Source organism: Salmo salar, chromosome ssa09, assembly GCF_905237065.1.
Source record: "Salmo salar chromosome ssa09, Ssal_v3.1, whole genome shotgun sequence".
Taxonomy (NCBI): Eukaryota; Metazoa; Chordata; class Actinopteri; order Salmoniformes; family Salmonidae; genus Salmo; species Salmo salar.
In genome coordinates this window covers 63,842,648-63,863,122 of record NC_059450.1, presented here as the reverse complement: position 1 = coordinate 63,863,122, position 20,475 = coordinate 63,842,648, and the positions used below count along the sequence as shown (strand labels likewise).

The window sequence follows — 20,475 nt, the reverse complement described above, 5'->3', positions numbered from 1 at the left end:
TATCGGACCTCCTTGACATGGCGTTATTCCTTCTTGGTCAACTGTGCCGATATGGGAAGCTTCATGAATACAAACTAATGCATCCAATCTGGATATGTGGTGACCCAAAACACAGGGAACGTTCTCTGGGGTGCCTTTGTGTAGTTTCCTGTAAGTTACCAGGACGTCACTGAGGACCGTGTCAAGACTGTTTTAAGGGTTTCGTCAGGACCTTCATTTTACTAGTCATTAGGAAGTTGAGTGATTGGAACATTCTATCGGGGAACTTTGTCTAGTTCCCTGTAAGTTACCAGGACGTCGTTGATGACCATGTGAGGACATCTTCAAGACATTCTTGGGACAGTCGTTAGGACATCGCATGATGGTCCCAGGTGTCCCAAACTATTAGAAGTATAGTAATGACATTTTATGCGGGGGTTTTAACGTAAGTGAACTGCAAAAATCTCTTAGTACTTACTTTTCGGGGTGGCAGGTAGCCTAGTGGTTAGAGCTTTGGACTAGTAACCAAAAGGTTGCAAGATCGAATCCCCGAGCTGACAAGGTAAAAATCTGTCGTTCTGCCCGTCATTGAAAATAAGAATTTGTTCTTAACTGACTTGCCTAGTTAAATAAAGGTAAAATAAAAGGGATTTGAACTCACAACCTCTGGATTTGGAGTGTGTGGATCTTTCTGTTGCGCCACAAAGTCTGTAGCATTCTCATAGGTCCCCTACACATTCAATATCTATAATACATCTCTGCACGTGCCATCTGCACTGCTATTCTAGTTATCAGTTTATCTAACTTGACTTATTTCAGCAATTTTAAGGTTTTCTGTACAGTTGTCTAATGTAGGTGGGGATTATTATTCTGTTTTAATGTTCCTCATGAATCACTATGATAAATAAAAACGTTTTTCTTGAGTGTATTTTTAACTGAGCCGAAATTCACTTTGATGTGCAAAGTGTAGAACAAGTTTCCATCCAATTGGCGACAGATTTTCATGCAAATATCCTACAATCTGCATAAAAACAACATCCACATTTTCCCACCATAGGGGTGTTTCCATCAAAATGACTTGTTGTGGATAAAAAGCTGTATGTGATGACATAGCGCAAATACAAATTACTTTTGTGGTTCAATTCAAATGTATCAAATATATAATTTTTTAAAAGTTAAATGGGTTTCCATCACATTTTCAACTCTACCGATGGCTTTCTGTTGCGATAATATAGCAAAATTGCTGATGATGTATGGATAACAGACAGATCATTTATATTTGATCATTGTCAGCCAAGCACCGATCATCATGTCACCAGCATTATTAAAATAATAGCCTACCCTTGATATTTAGTGGAAATTTGCATGAAGCTCATCGCCGTGCACTTAACCGCCATCAATTATTTAGTTATGAAATAAGTTACAAAGCTCATCAAAACATATTTCATGTGCCTATAAACTCTGCATGCTTTTCCACATCGTGGTGATAAAACAAAATACAAAATTGGGTGACTCCAAGTTTCCAGCAATAGGATGGGTTTTATATCAATATTTGTGTATAAAAGCATTTCCACTGCAATTGGCCCCCAAAAATTATCCCACCTCGTCTTGCCTATTTTGTTTTGTCGGCATTGGGATGTTTTAGACAAATTTGTAAGCTCAAATCCCAGGACATGTTCAATAATAATTACTGTGTAAATAAGCACACACAAAGCAATCATGTACGTCAAATATGTAAGTTGAAAACGCCATGTTAAAAGTACTGTTTGTGTGTTTGCGTCCCTAACATTGCCAACAGACAAAGAGCTGGAAATGGATCAGTGATTCACCAATCATGGCCTTGATGGGCTTGTCAACAGTAACAAGGGACGATGTGTAATTAGATGAGGGTGCCCTGTGTAGTAGGCTTTCTTTTGGTGTGTGTGTGTGTGTATGTTGTCGTGGCTTGTCTTTAACATTAATCTGAAGACTGTCTAATTAACTATGTTTAATTGTTACCCAATTAAATTAATAATGTAACAATTAACTCATTAGGATCTGGGGCACCACGAGAGCAATTCTTTAAATTAAACTCTAAAAGGTCTTTACCTATCACGTCTATAAACAGTCAACTTATTAATCATTAACTCGTATCATATCACCATTGTGAACAGTCGTAACCTCTTTGCATCTACAAAAACCTGAGCCTTATTTATGATTCAGTACTACACAAATGTGTTTATTTATTTACTAGCTAATTAAATGGGAACACAGGATAAACACACACTCTGGACCAGTTATTGACTGGAGACTTAATACGCTGAGAACAGGTCCCAGGCGGAATGACAACAACATGGATGCTTGTTAAAGAAGAGATGGCGAGGGAGAGAGAGGGACAGAGACACATAAAATTGCCACATTCAGAAACTACTCTCACCTACAATAACCATATATTTCGCACACAAACCACAGCCCACTTTGAGCAAGAAATCATGAATGAATGTATTTACATATGCCTGGGATCTCTCGGTGAACGGGGCAGCCTTGGAAAGGGGTTGGGCCCTTTCGTGGCACAATTGTAAGGCTCTGATTGTCCAAAATGTTTCCAACAACTCTTCTCCTGTTGTCCTTCTTTGTAGTTGTCCGGTATCCGGTGCATTGTCGTGTAGTCCTGAACAGAACTACAGACTTTATTTTCCTTCCATTCGCTCTTGAAGATGCTTCTTTGAAGATAGGCTAGGCAGCCGTATCAATGGTTCCCCAGTGGGGTGGTGAGAGTAGCGTAATACAATGGTTTGAGCAGAGTAACAGGATGGTCCTACTTAATTCGCTTTCGAAGATACTTTACTTAGCACAGCTAATCAGCCGTACCAGTGATTGTCCGGGAGGTGAGTTTATCGTCTCCACCTCGTGTTGAGATACAAAGTTCAGACCATTTTAAACACGCGCATATGCAGCTTCACACTTTCCTGGTATAATGTGTTCATTTATTAACCCATCATTCATACCTTTTGCTTGAAAGGGGTGGTTCCGGCAGGCTGGCACGCTCCCTGACTTCACTTCGGGGCGGTGATTACTCACTATGCAAAGTTATGCAAAACAAGTATAACTTCTCAAATCACATCCCTCTCTTAACAAAAACACTTCAATAACTGTTCATATTACATGAACAACCCATAGTATGGAAACTTCATCTACAGTACCAGTCAAAAGTTTGGACACACCTACTCATTTAAGGGTTTTTCTTTATTTTTTACTATTTTCTACATTGTAGAATAATAGTGAAGACATGAAAGCTATGAAAAAACACATGGAATCATGTAGTAACCAAAAAAGTGTTAAACAAATCAAAATATGTCAGACTAGGGGGTTTGGTCAAGACATTTACACAGATCAGACACGGACAGAATTGTATTAGCTCGGTTTCAAGGGTGTTTATTAAATAACAAACAAAAAGAAAAGAATAGGTCTCCTCCGGGATACCATCTTCTGGGCTCCGGAGTCTTGCTGTATCCTGTGGGGAACAAAACCAAGTTCCCTCCGTTATCTCTGGTCCTGAGCACGACTATACGGGAGTAACCTCTCTTCCCCCAGTCCCCACCCCCGTGTGCTGCCCTTCTGGCAGATATATGGGACTCGTCCAGCTGGTGAGCAATCAGCCCCTTGATTACTCACAAACCACAATCAGCCCCAATTAGTCCTGGCCGGAGAGCCAGTCGAGACCTGGCACGTCCAGCAGAGGGAGCCATCGCAGCATGATGTAGACTCCGTCTGTCACCAGGCCTCGACGAGTCTCTCCCTGGTGGCTAACCTGCTGTATGCCACAATTTATTTTTGATTTTAGATTCTTCAAAGTAGCCTTGATGACAGATTTGTACACGCTTGGCATTCTCTCAATCAGCTTCACCTGGAATGCTTTTCCAACAGTCTTGAAGGAGTTCCCACATACGCTGAGCACTTGTTGGCTGCTTTTCTTTCACTCTGCGGTCCAACTCATCCCAAACCATCTCAATTGGGTTGAGGTCGGGTGATTGTGAAGGCCAGGTCATCTGATGCAGCACGCCATCACTCTCCTTCTTGGTCAAATGGAGTTGTGTTGGGTCATTGTCCTGTGGAAAAACAAGTGATAGTCCCACTAAGCGCAAACCAGATGGGATGGCGTATCACTGCAGAATGCTGTGGTAGCCATGCTGGTTAAGTGTGCCTTGAAATCTAAATAAATCACTGACAGTGTCACCAGCAAAGCACCCCCACACCATCACACCTCCTCCTCCATGCTTCACGGTGGGAACCACACATGCAGAGATCATCCGTTCACCTACTCTGCGTCTCACAAAGACATGGAGGTTGGAACCAAACATTTCAAATTTGGACTCATCAGACAAAAGGACATAGTTCCACCGGTCTAATGTCCATTTCTCGTGTTTCTTGGCCCAAGCAAGTCTCTTCTTCTTATTGATGTCCTTTAGTGGTGGTTTCTTTGTAGCAATTCGACCATGAAGGCCTGATTCATGCAGTCTCCTCTGAACAGTTGATGTTGAGATGTGTCTGTTACTTGAACTCTGTGAAGCATTTACTTGGGCTGCAAATAAATGCTTTGTTAAACACTAACACTTTTTGGGTTACTACATGTTTCCATATGTTATTTCATAGTTTTCATGTCTTCACTATTATTCTACAATGTAGAAACTAGTAAAAATAAAGAAAAACCTTTGAATGAGTAGGTGTATCCAAACTTTTGACTGGTACTGTTTGTAGTGGGTATACTTTCCAAGTTACAGTATTTCCTTGAAACATCACAAAATAATCACAATTATATTAGTGTTCTATAGATCGCCTCTGACCATTCCCCACGTTCTAAGTTCGAAATATTGTTCCAGTATTCGCTTTTGAATGTGTTAGAGTTTCAGCGGGAAAAGGTCTGTTGAGACAAAGCACATTCATTTGGTGAATTTGGAGAGCACAGACCTGATCATCTCCCTTGATTTACTACAGTAGATTTACTACTAGTTCTTTCCTCCCCCTTCTACGGGTGAAAGGGGGTATGATTGAAGTTATTCATTGCAAACCTGATCTGACATATATGGATTCTCGTGGTCAGTCAAGACAATGTACAATGCATTCGGAAAGTATTGAGACCCCTTTACTTTTTACACATTTTGTTATGTTACAGCATTATTCTAAAATTGACTAAATCGTTTTTTCCCCTCATCAATCTACACACACTAACCCATAATGACAAAGAAAAACAGGTTTTTAGAATATTTTGCAAATATATAAAAAATAAAATTACTTTATTTACAGTATTCAGACCCTTTGCTATGAGATTCGAAATTGAGCTCATCCTTGAGATGTTTCTACAACTTAATTGGAGTCCACCTGTGGTAAATTCAAGTGATTGAACATGATTTGGAAAGGCACACACCTGTCTATATAAGATCCCACAGTTGTCAGTGCATGTCAGAGCAAAAACCAAGTCATGAGGTTGAAGGAATTGTCCGTAAAGCTCAGAGACAGGATTGTGCCAAGGCATACATCTAGGGAATGGTACCAAAAAATGTCTGCAGCATTGACGATGCCCAAGAACACAGTGGCCTCTATCATTCTTAAATGGAAGAAGTTTGGGACCACCAAGACTCTTCCTAGAGCTGGCTGCCCGGCCAAACTGAGCAATCGGGGGAGAATGTCTTTGGTCAGGGAGGTTGATGGTCACTCTGACAGCGCTCCAGAGTTCCTCTGTAGAGTTGGAAGAACCTTTCAGAAGGACAATCATCTCTGCAGCACTCCACCAATCAGGCCTTTATGGTAGATTGGCCAGACTGAAGCCACTCCTCAATAAAAGGCACATGAGTTTGCCAAAAGGCACCTAAAGGACTCTCAGACCATGATAAACAAGATTCTCCGGTCTGATGAAACCAAGATTGAACTCTTTGGCCTGAATGCCCAGCATCACATCTGGAGGAAACCAGGCAGAGCTCATCACCTGGCCAATACCATCCCTACGGTGAAGCATGGTGGTGGCAGCATCATGCTGTGGGGATGTTTTTCAGTGGCAGGGACTGGGAGACTTGTCAGGACTGAGGGAAAGATGAACAGAGCAAAGTAGAAGAGTTCCTTGATGAAAACCTTCTTCAGAGAGCTCAGGACCTCAGAGTGGGGTGAAGGTTCACCTTCCAACAGGACAACAACCCTAAGCACACAGCCAAGACTACGCAGGAGTGGCTTCGGAACAATTATCTGAATGACCTTGAGTGGCCTAGCCAGAGCCCAGACTTGAACGCAATCAAACATGTCTGGAGAGACCTGAAAATAGCTGTGCAGTGACACTCCCCATCAAACCTGACAGAGCTTGAGAGGATCTGCAGAGAAGAACGGGAGAAACTCCTCAAATACAGGTGTGCCAAGCTTGTAGTGTCATACCCAAGAAGAGTCTGTATTCACTGCCAAAGGTGCTTCAACAAAGTACTGAGTAAATGGTCTGAATACTTATGTAAATTTGATATTTCAGCAAAAAATGGCTTTGTTATGATGAGGGAAAAAAAACAATTTAACCAATTTCAGAATAAGGCTATAAAATAAAGAAATAACGAAAAAGTCAAGGGTCTGAATACTTTCCGAATGCACTGTGTATATATATGTGTGTGTGTGTGTGTGTGTGTGTGTGTCTGTGTATATAACAACCGTATTGCATTAGTTGTCATGCATCTAAATTACATGAACTCATGGGAGAAGGTGAAGGCTGTAATGCTAGTGAATGCTGACTCAGGAGAATGCTTGCGTGAAGGGATACAGAGGTGGAATTTACTTCTGGGCTGAAAACGCAGCATTATATTAGGATTGTGACTTAGGAGAGATGCTTTTCTCTGGCCTTGTCACCAACAAGCTGCTATGAATAAAGTGTAAGAACAATGTGGTGCTTACATATGCTATGAATCGTTGACTGCTGAATAATGAATAAGTACCGAATGCAGGACTTGGGGTGCATCGCAATACTCTTAAGTGACCTACTTTTCTCTTCATTCTGCACTAATTTGAAAGCAATATGGTGACTGGCATCCAGATCTTTACTTTCAACAGTCCAGTTTTTCAAATGAGTGCAGATGAAGGCGAGGAAATGAGGAGAGGAAGCCACTCTAGAGTATTGAGATGCACCCCTGGACTGCCAAACCCACTGTTGAGCACTGCAGTCTAAATTAAACTGACAAATCCCATTTCTCTCCATCCCTACATGATCCCTTGGGCGCTAATAATAATTTGTGCACGTGGCGGCGAGAGGTGCTGCAAAATGATAGCATAATTGATTGTTTGCCATGAAGCGCGTTCAAGATGATAGATGATTTTTAATAAAATGTGTAATTTGTTATAACATAAGTAATATTTCAGCAGATAAGGCTTGAAGTAAATTACAATTTTAAGTCTTCTGTTTTATTTTAATTGAATCAGGTTCTAGTTTCTTGGAGTATGCATATCTTTATTTATCTTTGTAGGCTATTGAGAGCTATCTGTTTCATTGATGTAGGATACTCCGTACTGTGTTTTCCCCTTCTTTTCTATCAGTTGATAGTCTTTTTTCCCCCTCACTCATTCAAACGAGATCTACCCCCCACCTTTGCCTCACTAATCTTCATGAATCAACACTCTGAGTGAGACAAACTGTCCTGTCCGTCTCAGCAGTCGTGATCCACTTCTAGTCCTGTTCACTGCTCAGTCATCCGGAAGACATGACCTCTCTCTACCCCCTATTTCCTTGCACTCATATGCATATCCACACATTCAGATGGCTGTTTCCTGATTGTCCCTGATTGTGCTCGTTGCTAGCCCTGTCGGGCCGGTTAGCCTCAGAATCCTAATGAGAGCGGAAGGGAGAGAGTCACTAACAGTCGCTAACCACTAGCTAGGGCTCTTTAAAAACACCTGAGAGAGCCAAGTCAGAGCACAGCCCATCGGATTACTGCTCACAAAGCCTCCCCACTGCTTCGTGGGAATTATGTATTTAGCGCCGCATGGCTTATCCTATGAGGGGAATATTGTTATGGTTTGTCTCGGATCATTATCGTCACGACGATGACTAATTATGTTATGTAATTGTGTTTTAAAGCCCATTGACAACAAACGCTGACTGGACTAAGCCTAATACAGAGGCTGTGCAGCTCTCTGACTGCGTAATAGCGCATGATGAGAATGGGAGTTGATTTTTGGTAAATCTTGTTGTCTAGGCTACTTTCTTCATCTTTAGGGAAAAGGAAGAAGCAAAAATGTGAGAGTATCATTACTCAACCGTATAGCTATTCCTCCTTTTAACTACTGTACCTCGTCCGTTTAAAATCTCTAAAAAGGTGACAACTTTGAACAAGTTCAAACGCTCAGTGATTCTAAATCTAGATCTCATTCTCTTCCCCGCTCCCTCTCTCCTAGTCCTCAGACTGAAAACAAGCAATGCAGAATCGAGGTCGGTGTCTTTTCTGTGACCAATGCTGTTGACCGCTCGGTGGCGGTGATTCGGCGAAGTGCTCGTTGTGACAGGCAGGAGATGCGAGCCGGTCGGCTTATCAGAACTCCGGGCCAGTTGGCCCGGAGCAGCGTTAAGTCACGGTTGTCGGACCGGGCTACACGCGAGGACCATGCGCTCAACTTGAATGTGTACGGAGAGGGGGAAGGAGAAAGAGAGGAGAGAGAGAAAGATGAGAGAGATATAGGGGTAATACAGAGCGAGAGAGAGAGAGAGAGAGAGAGAGAAACAGGGAGAAAGAGAAAGAGACGCCTCAACCCCATCTCCTTCACGGGAAGCCTGGAATCGGATCCACACACTAAACTGACAGGCACTCAATATGCTTAGATAAGCACAGCGAGTGACAGCAGCAGCTACGTTATCCGTCAGAAGCTTTAACTTTATATGTTTGATAAGTGGAATAGGAGAAGGCCCACGTCAAGCAATCTCAGGCTAAGATTTCTACTCAATTGAAAGTGAATAGTAATCTCAGCATTGTTTACCCCCCATGGGAGATAGTCCTTGGAGACAACTTTTGTTCTACCAGCAGCAACATATTGCACCTAAATGTATTGTTTTATTAGTCAATGGGCTCCCAATAGACTATTCCCCAATAGGTAGAAGTTGCCAGATCTCAGATCAGCTTGCCCTCACCCAATCCCATGCTTACCCTTAAGCGCAAAACTGACCTTAGATCAGTATCACTCCTTAGTCCCTATACATCCTACTGGTCCTATAGCTAGAGGGAGAATACAACACATGTTGTTTGACAGCCTCTGTAGACAGGGCCCAGTAATGAGGGAGGTCTTGCTGGGGGAGATGGGGCTGGAGAGATGGAGTGGAAGGAGAGGAGAGTGGGCATCAATCACTGGTTAAGTTGGGCCCCGAACAGCGCTCAGGGACCTATTAGAGTAAAGTGCAGCAGCAGAAGCTCATGAGAAAGAGCATGCTGCATGCAGTGTAATTGTGTCTAAATGAGGGGGATTCTGTATATATATATGTGTGTGTGTGTGTGTGTGTGTGTGTGTGTGTGTGTGTGTGTGTGTGTGTGTGTGTGTGTGTGTGTGTGTGTGTGTGTGTCAGAGAGAGAAAGGAAGAGAAGAAAGTGTTTTGGTCAAATGTCACCCTTGTAAATGGTTGGATGACACTCAGCTAATTAGTGTAGTGTCTTCATAATGCTTGGTCCATGGCAATCACTTCACTGACGCTTCTTCCAATACTTTTCTTTTCCATTTCTCAGAGAGAAAAAAAATGCTCTCAGTTGTCACTTGTGTGAACACACACACGACACAGAGGCACACAATGGCTTGGGTATATGGGTGACAGCTGTGGCCGCTTGGTGGCCTTTAAGTGGCTGCTGTCATTTGTTCTTTACTGATCAGCAGAGAGTCACAAGACACCAGACCCCCTCTTAGATGTCTGAATGGAAAAGTTAGAAATGTCAAAAGGCCACAATCATAAGAAAGTGGAATTCAGCTTCAGCCAGACTATTATGAGTCCCATGACAAAAACACACCATCAGAGAAGGGTTCATTTGGGTATTTTCCGCTCATAATTTCAAATCAATCGGTGCCATATTTTTGGTTCAGTCATAGATGAGTGCTGAGTGGTAAGGATGATGTATATCACTATTCATTTTCATAAAAAAAATAAAAAAACGATTGACTCTGACAGTGAGTCTGTGTGTGTCGTTAGAATGCTTGACTTCAATGGGGTCTGTCTGTGTCTAGCACGTGTCAAACCCTGCAGAAACAACAACTAGGGGATTCTTTGGTTCAGTTTACCTTGGGACCAGGCCCTGCGCTGGCTGTCAAAACCCCTTTACTTTGGGTCAAAATCAACTAGCTCCCTACGAGCCCTGAAAACACACCACGTGTTCCCCGTTTTCTCCCTGAATATAAATCAAATCAAATTTATTTATATAGCCCTACGTACATCAGCTGATATCTCAAAGTGCTGTACAGAAACCCAGCCTAAAACCCCAAACAGCAAGCAATGCATGTGAAAGAAGCACTGTGGCTAGGAAAAACTCCCTAGGAAAAACTCCCTAGAAAGGCCAAAAACCTAGGAAGAAACCTAGAGAGGAACCAGGCTATGAGGGGTGGCCAGTCATCTTCTGGCTGTGCAGGGTGGATATTATAACAGAACATGGTCAAGATGTTAAAATGTTCATAAATGACCAGCATGGTCAAATAATAATAATCATAGTAGTTGTCGAGGGTGCAACAAGCACGTCCGGTGAAACAGGACGTCCGGTGAAATATAACGCGACAACTGAAAAGCTTTGGCCGCATTTTGTCCCCTCCAGCTCACTTTACTTGAAAGTTGGAACTGCTCTCACAAACCGAGACTGTGGCCTTGACTCTAAAATGTACTTCAGCCCCATTCAAGTGCTGTATTTTCACATGCCAGCTACCCAACACTGATAGATTCGGGAAGATATAAGTAATTGATTACTCTCGACAGTATAATTACAGAAGAGATCAAATGGAGGTTGACGCTTCAATTAATTTTGGCGGCTTTAATTCAAAGTGGGTACTTTTAAATTGAGTTCTGACGAGTTGGAGGGAGCTTAGGAACAACTTTCCTGCCAAGCTGTAGATTTGATCATAACCTTCTGACTAAAATAGCTTACCTTTGCCATTACTCAGGATTATGCCTTTGAATAGCCGAGCGGCTTTGAAGTTTGTGTCTTGCCCTATGTTCAAATATCAGTGTCCTAATTAGGGGTTAATTGTTAGTCCCTATTTCGGGGCTGCCTTGGTAAAAATCTTAAGTCGTAAATCTTTAACTCACACATTCAGTATTAGAGCACTATAGGCTAGTTCTTCTGGCTGTAGAACGTTAGTGACATGGCTCTTTACCACACATAGGCACTCAACAGCAGCGCACTAGTAGGGCTAGCTCTTCTGGCTGTTGCCTTGGTGACACACTGAGTCATCACTCGTTAACTCACACACTCAACAGTAGCGCTATGCTAGCTATTTTGGCATGGGCTGATGCTTACCGATGAAGCCCAGCTGGGAGAACTCCAAGATCATCCACTCCTCAGAAGGCTGCTGCAGGGCAAAGTTCTTCATCGTGGTGAAGTAATTCGGACGGGCCACAATGTCATCCTCCAACTAAGAGAAAGTGAGATTAGAAAAACGGGAAATAAAGACAAACATTCTGTTCTGTGCTTATTTCTCTCATTAACGTGACAATTCCCAGTCATTACGTTTAATTAAATACTAATTGGTGTAATTTGTAGCAATGGGGTTTTGTGATTGCAGCCATATGGCCATGACTATTCAATAATTGAAAACTCTGGAAGGGGTTGAAAACATTACACATCATGAATGACAATGTGAAATTAAGCTGTATTACACATTTGTATGACTCAACATATTGTCTAGTACAGTGGTTCCCAAACTTTATATAGTCCCATACCCCTTCAAACGTTCAACTTCCAGCTGTGTACCCCCTCTAGCACCAGGGTCAGCGCACTCTCAAATGTTGTTTTTTACCATCATTGTAAGCCTGCCCCACACACACACTATACGATACATTTATTAAACAAAATTATGAGTTTTTATCACAACCCGGCTTGTGGGACGTGACAAAGAGCTCTCATAGGACCAGGGCTGTCACGGGCTGGCTCGGAAAAACAGGAGAGGTAGAGTCAGGCGCAGGAGACAGAGAGTTCTTGACCACACTTCTTTATTCAAGAAAAACTGGAGGTGGTCGCCAAAAAATATATAGGGACGCATCCCTTAAATTATTCTGCGGTGGTGTACACAATGAAATCAACCACAGGCAGAGGAAAACCAACATACGTTCCTACAGCACATGAACCGGACAGGAAACACAATCACGCACAAACACAGACAATCTACGCTAAACTAAATAACCCCCCCCTACTAATGACTAACCCAAAACAGGTGCGTGCCTACCTAGACCTAACCAACAGAAAGTGAAACAAAAAGGGATCGATGGTAGCTAGTAGGCCGGCGACGACGACCGCCGAGCTCCGCCCGGCCGAGGAGGGGCGCCACCATCCGTCGGTGTCGTGACAAGGGCACAAATAATAATATAATAATAATCCATAATTTTGCTCTTTATTTAACCATCTTACATATAAAATCTTATTTGTTCATCAAAAATTATGAATAACTCACCACAGGTTAATGAGAAGGATGTGCTTGAAAGGATGCCCGTAACTCTGCAATGTTGGGTTGTATTGGAGAGAGTCTTAAATCATTTTCCACACAGTCTGTGCCTGTATTTAGTTTTCATGTTAGTGAGTGCCAAGAATTCACACTAACATAGGTACGTGGTTGCAAAGGGCATCACAGTCTCAACAGCGCGATTTGCCAAGGCAGGATACTCTGAGCGCAGCCGAATCCAGAAATCTGGCAGTGGCTTCTGATTAAATTTAATTTTCACAGAACTGCTTGTTGCATTTTTGATGAGGCTCTCTTGTTCAGATATCGGTAAGTGGACTAGAGGCAGGGCATGAAAGGGATAACGAATCCAGTTGTTTGTGTTATTCGTTTCGAGGAAAGTACCTGCGTAACTGCAAACCTAACTCACTCAGGTGCTTTGCTATATCACATTTGACATTGTCCGTAGGCTTGAGTTCATTTGCATACAAAATCATACAATGATGGAAAGACCTGTGTGTTGTCCTTGTTAATGCAGACAGAGAAGAGCTCCAACTTCTTAGTCATAGCTTCAATTTTGTCCCGCACATTGAATATAGTTGCAGAGAGTCCCTTGTAATCCTAGATTCAGATCATTCAGGTGAGAAAAAACATCACCCAGATAGGCCAGTTTTGTGATAAACTCGTCATCATGCAAGCGGTCAGACAAGTGAAAATTATGGTCAGTAAAGACAAACGTGTCAATACTTTGCCCCTTGATAACCAGCGCACTTCTGTATGTTGTAAAAGCGTTGCCCATTTCATTGCATAGTGCAGAAAATATGAGAGTTCAGGGGCCTTGCTTTAACAAAGTTAACCATTTACACTGTAGTTTTTCAAGCTGTCAGGCATTCCCTTGGCAGTAAGAGCGCCTCGATGGATGCTGCAGTGTACCCAAGTGGCGTCGGGAGCAACTGCTTGCACATGCGTTACCACTCCACTATGTCTCCCTGTCATGGCGTTCGCGCCATCAGTACAGATACCAACATGAGCAGCAGCTACGTTTGTCTACATACGGACCATTAGTGGAATTCCCGTAAGAGAGTAACAGTTGATGTGATTGGATGTTCATTATTTGACTAGGCTACCTGTATTTGACATTGTGTTGTTATTTCGCAGAACACTAGAAGGTTTAATTTTATTTTTGGCAATGAAACGAGGCTACTCAGGCAAGAAAGAAAACTTACCCAAATGTGTAGCCCCGTTACAAAATATAAATGGACTGTTTGGAAATGTAAAGAAAAAAAAAAGAAAATGTGTTCTTAAAATAAATAAAATAAAAAATGTATTTGGCGTACCCCCGACAGCATTGCCCCCAGTTTGGGAATACCTGGTCTAGTACAATTACGTCATCACTTTGTCTGTACACTCTGTCCTTTATCCTCTTACAATTTTGTTTTTAAGCATCACATTTTTAAAGCTTCAATAGACTAGAACAGGAGATGACACACGACCGCAAAATCAATCAAATAAAAGTTATTTGTCACATGCTTTGTAAACAACAGGTGTAGACTCCGACTCTAAACTACAACTAATTAACGCAAAAACAAAAAGAGAAAACAAAAAGAAAAAAAGACAGCTCAACAGTCATGTTGAGAGAAGTGACGGCTGCTCTGCGTGTGTCACTAAACAGATGAGGTGATTAGGAAGGAATAAACTGTGGCATAATGCTCTCCTCTCCTATCTGAGGCAAGGCTCCAGCACTGGGCCCACGCAACCCCTGTCACTTCCCATCTCACGCGCTTCCCTCTCACCCCCTGTTCTCCTGCTGCATGTGGGGACCGAGGTGGAGACAGCCTGGATACATGTTTTGCGAGTTGGACGCAGAGCGAGGGTGATACTGTACATTGGGCTGCAACAGATGGCCGTTATCCTATTCCCAGGCGGTGGCGGAATAAACATGCCTGTTTCCATCGGTTTCCATTTTCCATTGACATTTTAGTCATTTAGCAGAAGCTCTTATCCAGAGCGACTGACAGTTAGTGCATTCATCTTTAGATAGCTTGGGAGACAATCACATATCTCAGTCATAGTAAGAACATTTTTCCGCAATAAAGCTGTGGGAATAATCAAGATAATCTGTGAGGAGGTAGGGTTTCAGGCATTTTTGGAAGATGGGCAGGGACTCTGCTGTCCTAACGTCAGAGGTAAGCTCATTCCACCAATAGGGTGCCAGGACAGAGAAGAGCTTTGACTGGGCTGAGCGGAAGTTGACCCCCGTAAGGGTGGGAGGGCCAAGAGAGCAGAGGTGGCAGAATGGAGTGCTCGGGTTGGGGTGTAGGGTTTGAGTATAGCCTGAAAGTACATGTTTCCATCTGAGTGGCTAAAGTCTGCCTGGTAACGAGGAGCGCGTGTGTGTTTAAGCATATACAACTGTTTTGTTTGTTTGTCTGTTTGCTTGTTTAACCTGTCTGTGTTTTAGTGTCAAGTAGCGGGCACCCTTTTGAAGTTGCAGATACAGGTAACTGATTCTACAAGTGTCTGGAACTTAATTGGAGGGATGCAACACTATTCTTCCATGAGAAATTCCATAATTTGGTGTTTTGTTGATGGTGGTGGTGGAAAGTGTTGGGTTGAGATCAGACAGACTGAGACGGCCATGGCATATGGTTTACATCGTTTTCATTCTCATCAAACCATTCAGTGACCACTCGTGTCCTGTGGATGGGGGCATTGCCATCCTATGGGGGCATGGGCAAAATAATGGCCTGACCAGCATTTTTATACATGACCCTAAGCATGATGGGATGTTAACAGCTTAATTAACTCAGGAACCACAATTGTGTGGAAGCACCTGCTTTAAATATACTTTGTATCCCTCATTTACTCAAGTGTTTCCATTATTTTGTCAGTTACCTGCATGTTGGTTTGCGATATCAGCTGATGTACGAAGGGCTATATAAATACATTTGATTTGATTTGATTTGTTGCAGGTGTGGATTTGAACCTGTTTGTTTTAATGTTTCCTTACACAGTTACTATCATCCGAGGCGGAGGCCCTACGCTGCATGAAGATGGACAGAGTTTAACCCTTTGGTCCTCCGTCTGCTCTCCCACAATCAATTGTGTCAGCAGCCTTCCTTGGTGATGAGGAGAACATATCACCTAAACGGAACATCCTGAGGTACACTCTTTCAAGCCCCTCGCCTCCAGAGGTTTTGCACTGTTTATATCTTAATGTACATAGTCTACTGCCAAAAATAGAGATTTGCCTGCCAAAAAGAGTAATGCAGGGGTTTTATGTTTCACAGAGACTTGGCTAGATCCTTCCGTCAAAGACTCAGAAATAGAAAACTTCCTAATTACCCGAAAGGAAAGAAATCGGAGAGGAGGGGGTATGTACATTAATGTCAGAGCAGACATTGGTTTTAATATGAGAACAGATTTAAATCATGATTGCATGGAAGAAGTTTGGCTGGATATATTATTACCTAAAAGCAAACCAATCTTTACAGGGGCATTGTATAGACCTCCAGACCGGAGTTACTTTTATGAGATCCTTGAAAATGTGTGTACTGCCCACTGTGACTTTCTAAACTCGGAAGTGATTCTACTGAGTGATGTAAATGCTGATGTACTGAACATGAGCTGCCCCCTGTATAAGGCCTTGTCTAACTTCTGCAAAACGTTCTGTTTGACTCGGTTGATAAATGAGCCTACAAGAATCTATGACACCAGTCAGACTGACATTGATCTCATTATTCTATAACACAAGATATCCAAAAGTGGTATAATTGCAAATAGAATTAGTGACCATTTCTTAATACACCGTACTAGGAAAGTGAAGGGGGGGGGGGGGGAAATTGCCACAATACCATCAGGACAAGATCCCTCAAAAACTATGACAAAAAAATTATTTAATGAACTGCTAGGACAGTCTGACAGGTCTGATGTTATGGAAAGTGAGGATGTGGATAGAGCATGGGAAGGTACATTTGTCAGTACTGTGGACAAGCTGGCACCCCTAAAAGTGATGAGGATCAAACAAAGGCCAAAATCCTGGATCAGTAGGGAAATCCTTCCTTCCATCAACTTGAGGAACAATGCTCGAAAAGACTGACGTCAAAATTGCCAGATTCCTTCACTCAATACAAACACCTAAAGAATACAGTTCAAAGGCTGGTTGACGAAGCAAAACTGTCCTTCTACAAGAACAAGATCCAGGACAATATAAACGATCCCAGGGGACTTTGGAAGACTCAAGGACCTAGGCACTAGCAACAAGCAAAAAACAAAGTCAAACAGCATTGGACTGAACATCAATGGTAATGTTACCTTTTACAGAGCACAGGTGGCTGATAAATGAGTTAAATTGGTTTTTCAACACCATTGCCAGCAACCTTGTTGATCAACACCCAGAATACTCTGGCACCTTTGGAAACCATCATATTCAAATCTATTAGTCAGTTAAGGGCGTCTCCGAAGGACAGTTAGCATTTCCCCAGGTTTCAACTTTCAGATGTTACAAATATGCTTAAAGATCTTGACAAACAGATAGCCACAGCACTGGATAACATCCCAGCTAGATTCCTGAGTGATGCTGCTGATCGTATTGGATTTTATGTAACACACATCATCAACCTTTCCAATCAACATGGTAAGGTACCACAAGAGTTGAAACATGCAAGAGAAAGGAAGCTAAGTTGAACAAGGGAACTACAGAACAGTGTCAATCTTGTGTGATGTCATTTTATATAACCTTCGGTCCGGTTTTAGACATTCCTATTCTACCGACACTTGTTTACTATACTTGAGAGATTTTAGCTAGCAAGAAATTGACAAGGGAAACTTCTGTAGTATGGTGATGCTTGACCTACAAAGATTTGGCACCAACTCCTTATTATGTGAAAAGTCATACCTAACTAACAGGGTCCAAAGGGTGGATGTGGGTGTGACACTGTCCGATACTAAGGAGATAAACTGTGGTGCCTCCCGCATGGGAGCATTTTGGGGCCATTGCTTTTTTTGCTCTACATAAAAGACATGGACTCTGCCTCTTCATGCGCTCTGTTCCTATATGCGGATGATTCTGCCCTCTTGGTTTCACATAAGAATAAGGAGACTGTTGAAAAGACCCTAAGCAGCGAACTGACTAAGTGGTTATCCGACAACAAACTGTCTCTGCATTTAGGCAAGACAGAATGTACCCTGTTTGGTTCTAAACACAAAGTGAGATACTCTTCCAACTTCTCGGTGAAATGTAATGGTGTAGTGGTGAAGGAGAAATGCTTTGTTACATGCTTGGGATGTGAACTGAGCCAACACATGACAGGTGAACTCATGGCTCTGAAGGACATTGGGAAGGTTCACTCCAGGACAAAGTTCCTGTGGTAGCCAAGTTCCTGGATACAGAGACTATGAGGACCCTGGCATCTCTGATACAGTGCCACTATGACAATGCTTGTATCTCATGGTTCAGTGGCATACAATCTGAAGGACAAACTTTAAACAGCCCAAAACAAACTAATGAGAATTATACTCAAGCTCAGCCCTAATAATTTCAGGTGAATTGAACTGGCTTCCAGTTGATGTCCGGGTGGTGCAGATCAAACGGTTGATGGTTTTTAATGCTATAAATGACCTTGCCCTCAGTCATCTGTCTGGTTATTTTAATTTCATTAGAGACACTCACAGCCATCACACCAGATCCAGTGTTGCCAATATCAGACCGCTGCGCTATAGGAGCATGGCTGGAAAAGCTATTTCCTTAACACAGCTATAGAATAATTGAATGGGGTACCAAACCATATGAAATCCATCCCTACGCTAGCGAGTTTTAAGATAAACCTTAAGAAATGGATGATGGGCAAAATGCTTTAAAACTGCAGAGGCTTAACCTGTTGGGGCTAGGGGGCAGTATTTGCACGGCCGGATAAAAAAACGTACCCGATTTAAACTGGTTACTACTCTTGCCCAGAAACGATAATATGCATATAATTAGTAGATTTGGATAGAAAACACTCTAATGTTTCTAAAACTGTTTGAATGGTGTCTGTGAGTATAACAGAACTCATATTGCAGGCCAAAACCTGAGAAGATTCCATACAGGAAGTGCCCTGTCTGACAATTTATTGTCCTTCTGTAGCCTCTCTATCGAAAATACAGCATGTGTGCTGTAACGTGACATTTTCTAAGGCTTCTATTGGCTCTCAGAAGGCGCCAGAAAGTGTAATGAGATGTCTGCAGTCTCTGGACTAAGTACAGCAGCTCTGTTTGTTACTGGCCTGCCTGGGGACAGTGACACTGGAGATGCGCGTTCATGTGAATTCTCCATTTTGTTCTTTCAGTCTTTGAATGAATACAACGTCGCCCGGTTGGAATATTATCGCTATTTTACGAGAAAAATCGCATAAAAATTGATTTTAAACAGCGTTTGACATGCTTCGAAGTACGGTAATGGAATATTTGGACATTTTTTGTCACGAAATGCGCTCGCGCGTCATCCTTCGGATTGTGACCTGAACGCATGAACAAAACGGAGCTATTTCAATATAACTATGGATTATTTCGAACCAAAACAACATTTGTTGTTGAAGTAGAAGTCCTGGGAGTGCATTCTGATGAAGAACAGCAAAGGTAATCCAATTTTTCTTATAGTAAATCTGAGTTTGGTGAGGGCCAAACTTGGTGGGTGTCAAATTAGCTAGCCGTGATATCTACTCAGAATATTGCAAAATGTGCTTTCACCGAAAAGCTATTTTAAAATCTGACACCGCGATTGCATAAAGGAGTTCTGTATTTATAATTCTTAAAATAATTGTTATGTATTTTGTGAACGTTTTATGCTGAGTAATTAAGTAAATTCACCGGAAGTTTGCGGTGTGTATGCTAGTTGTGAACATCACATGCTAATGTAAAAAGCAGTTTTTTGATATAAATATGAACTTGATTGAACAAAACATGCATGTATTGTATAACATAATGTCCTAGGAGTGTCATCTGATGAAGATCATCAAAGGTTAGTGCTGCATTTAGCTGTGTTTTTGGTTTTTGTGACATATATGCTTGCTTGAAAAATGGCTGTGTGGTTATTTCTGGCTATGTACTCTCCTAACATAATCTAATGTTTTGCTTTCGCTGTAAAGCCTTTTTGAAATCGGACAGTGTGGTTAGATTAACGAGAGTCTTTCAAATGGTGTAAAATAGTCCTATGTTTGAGAACTTTGAATTATGACATTTTGTGGTTTTAAATTTGGCGCTCTGATGTGTCACTGGCTGTTGAATAGTGCGGGACGATTTCGTCCCATCTACCCATTAAAGAAAGTATAATGGTTTCAATGAACGTTACTTGGTCATCTATTTTATTCCTTTTACGGTTTCCTCCTTATTGATGAGATGTATTTTGTTTTCATGTTATAATCTTGTGTATATTTTGCTTATGTATTTTCATGAGGATCACAATGGAAATACGTTTCACTTTTTTGTGTCATCCTCAGTGATTTTAATGGCATTCTACTATATCCACATGCGTGGCTGTATTTTGTAAATACATTTTTTTTTTAAAACAATGTGAACCTGATTTTACAGCCATATTAACATGTTCTCCTGATTCCTCTAATGAGTACAATGGCACATTATGAACAAGTCTGAAGGATCTCTCCAGGGGACGGGAATTATTTAGACAGTATGTCTGACGAACAAAGGACCGAATGTTTCTGTACTCTCATCAAAGTACAAAATGTCACATGGAACAAGCGTTGGCGTCTGAACCATATGCTACACATGCGTTGGATTTCCTCAGTCTCATCTTCAATGGAAACAGATCATCTTCTTGTTCCAAAAACACTGACGGAGCAGGCCTAGTGGTGTGACAACATATCCTCATACAGTTGAGGTAGGGAAGGGGGA

General features: G+C 42.0%; 1 protein-coding gene across 1 annotated transcript in view; it reads right to left on the bottom strand.

Moving 5' to 3' along the window:
- mgat4b (alpha-1,3-mannosyl-glycoprotein 4-beta-N-acetylglucosaminyltransferase B) overlaps positions 1-20,475 on the bottom strand; it is a 237,419-nt gene that overhangs the window by 49,055 nt on the left and 167,889 nt on the right. The window contains exon 8 of the mRNA XM_045723878.1: positions 11,454-11,568. Coding sequence (XP_045579834.1) covers positions 11,454-11,568 — 115 coding nt within the window. The remainder of the gene's footprint in view (positions 1-11,453; positions 11,569-20,475) is intronic.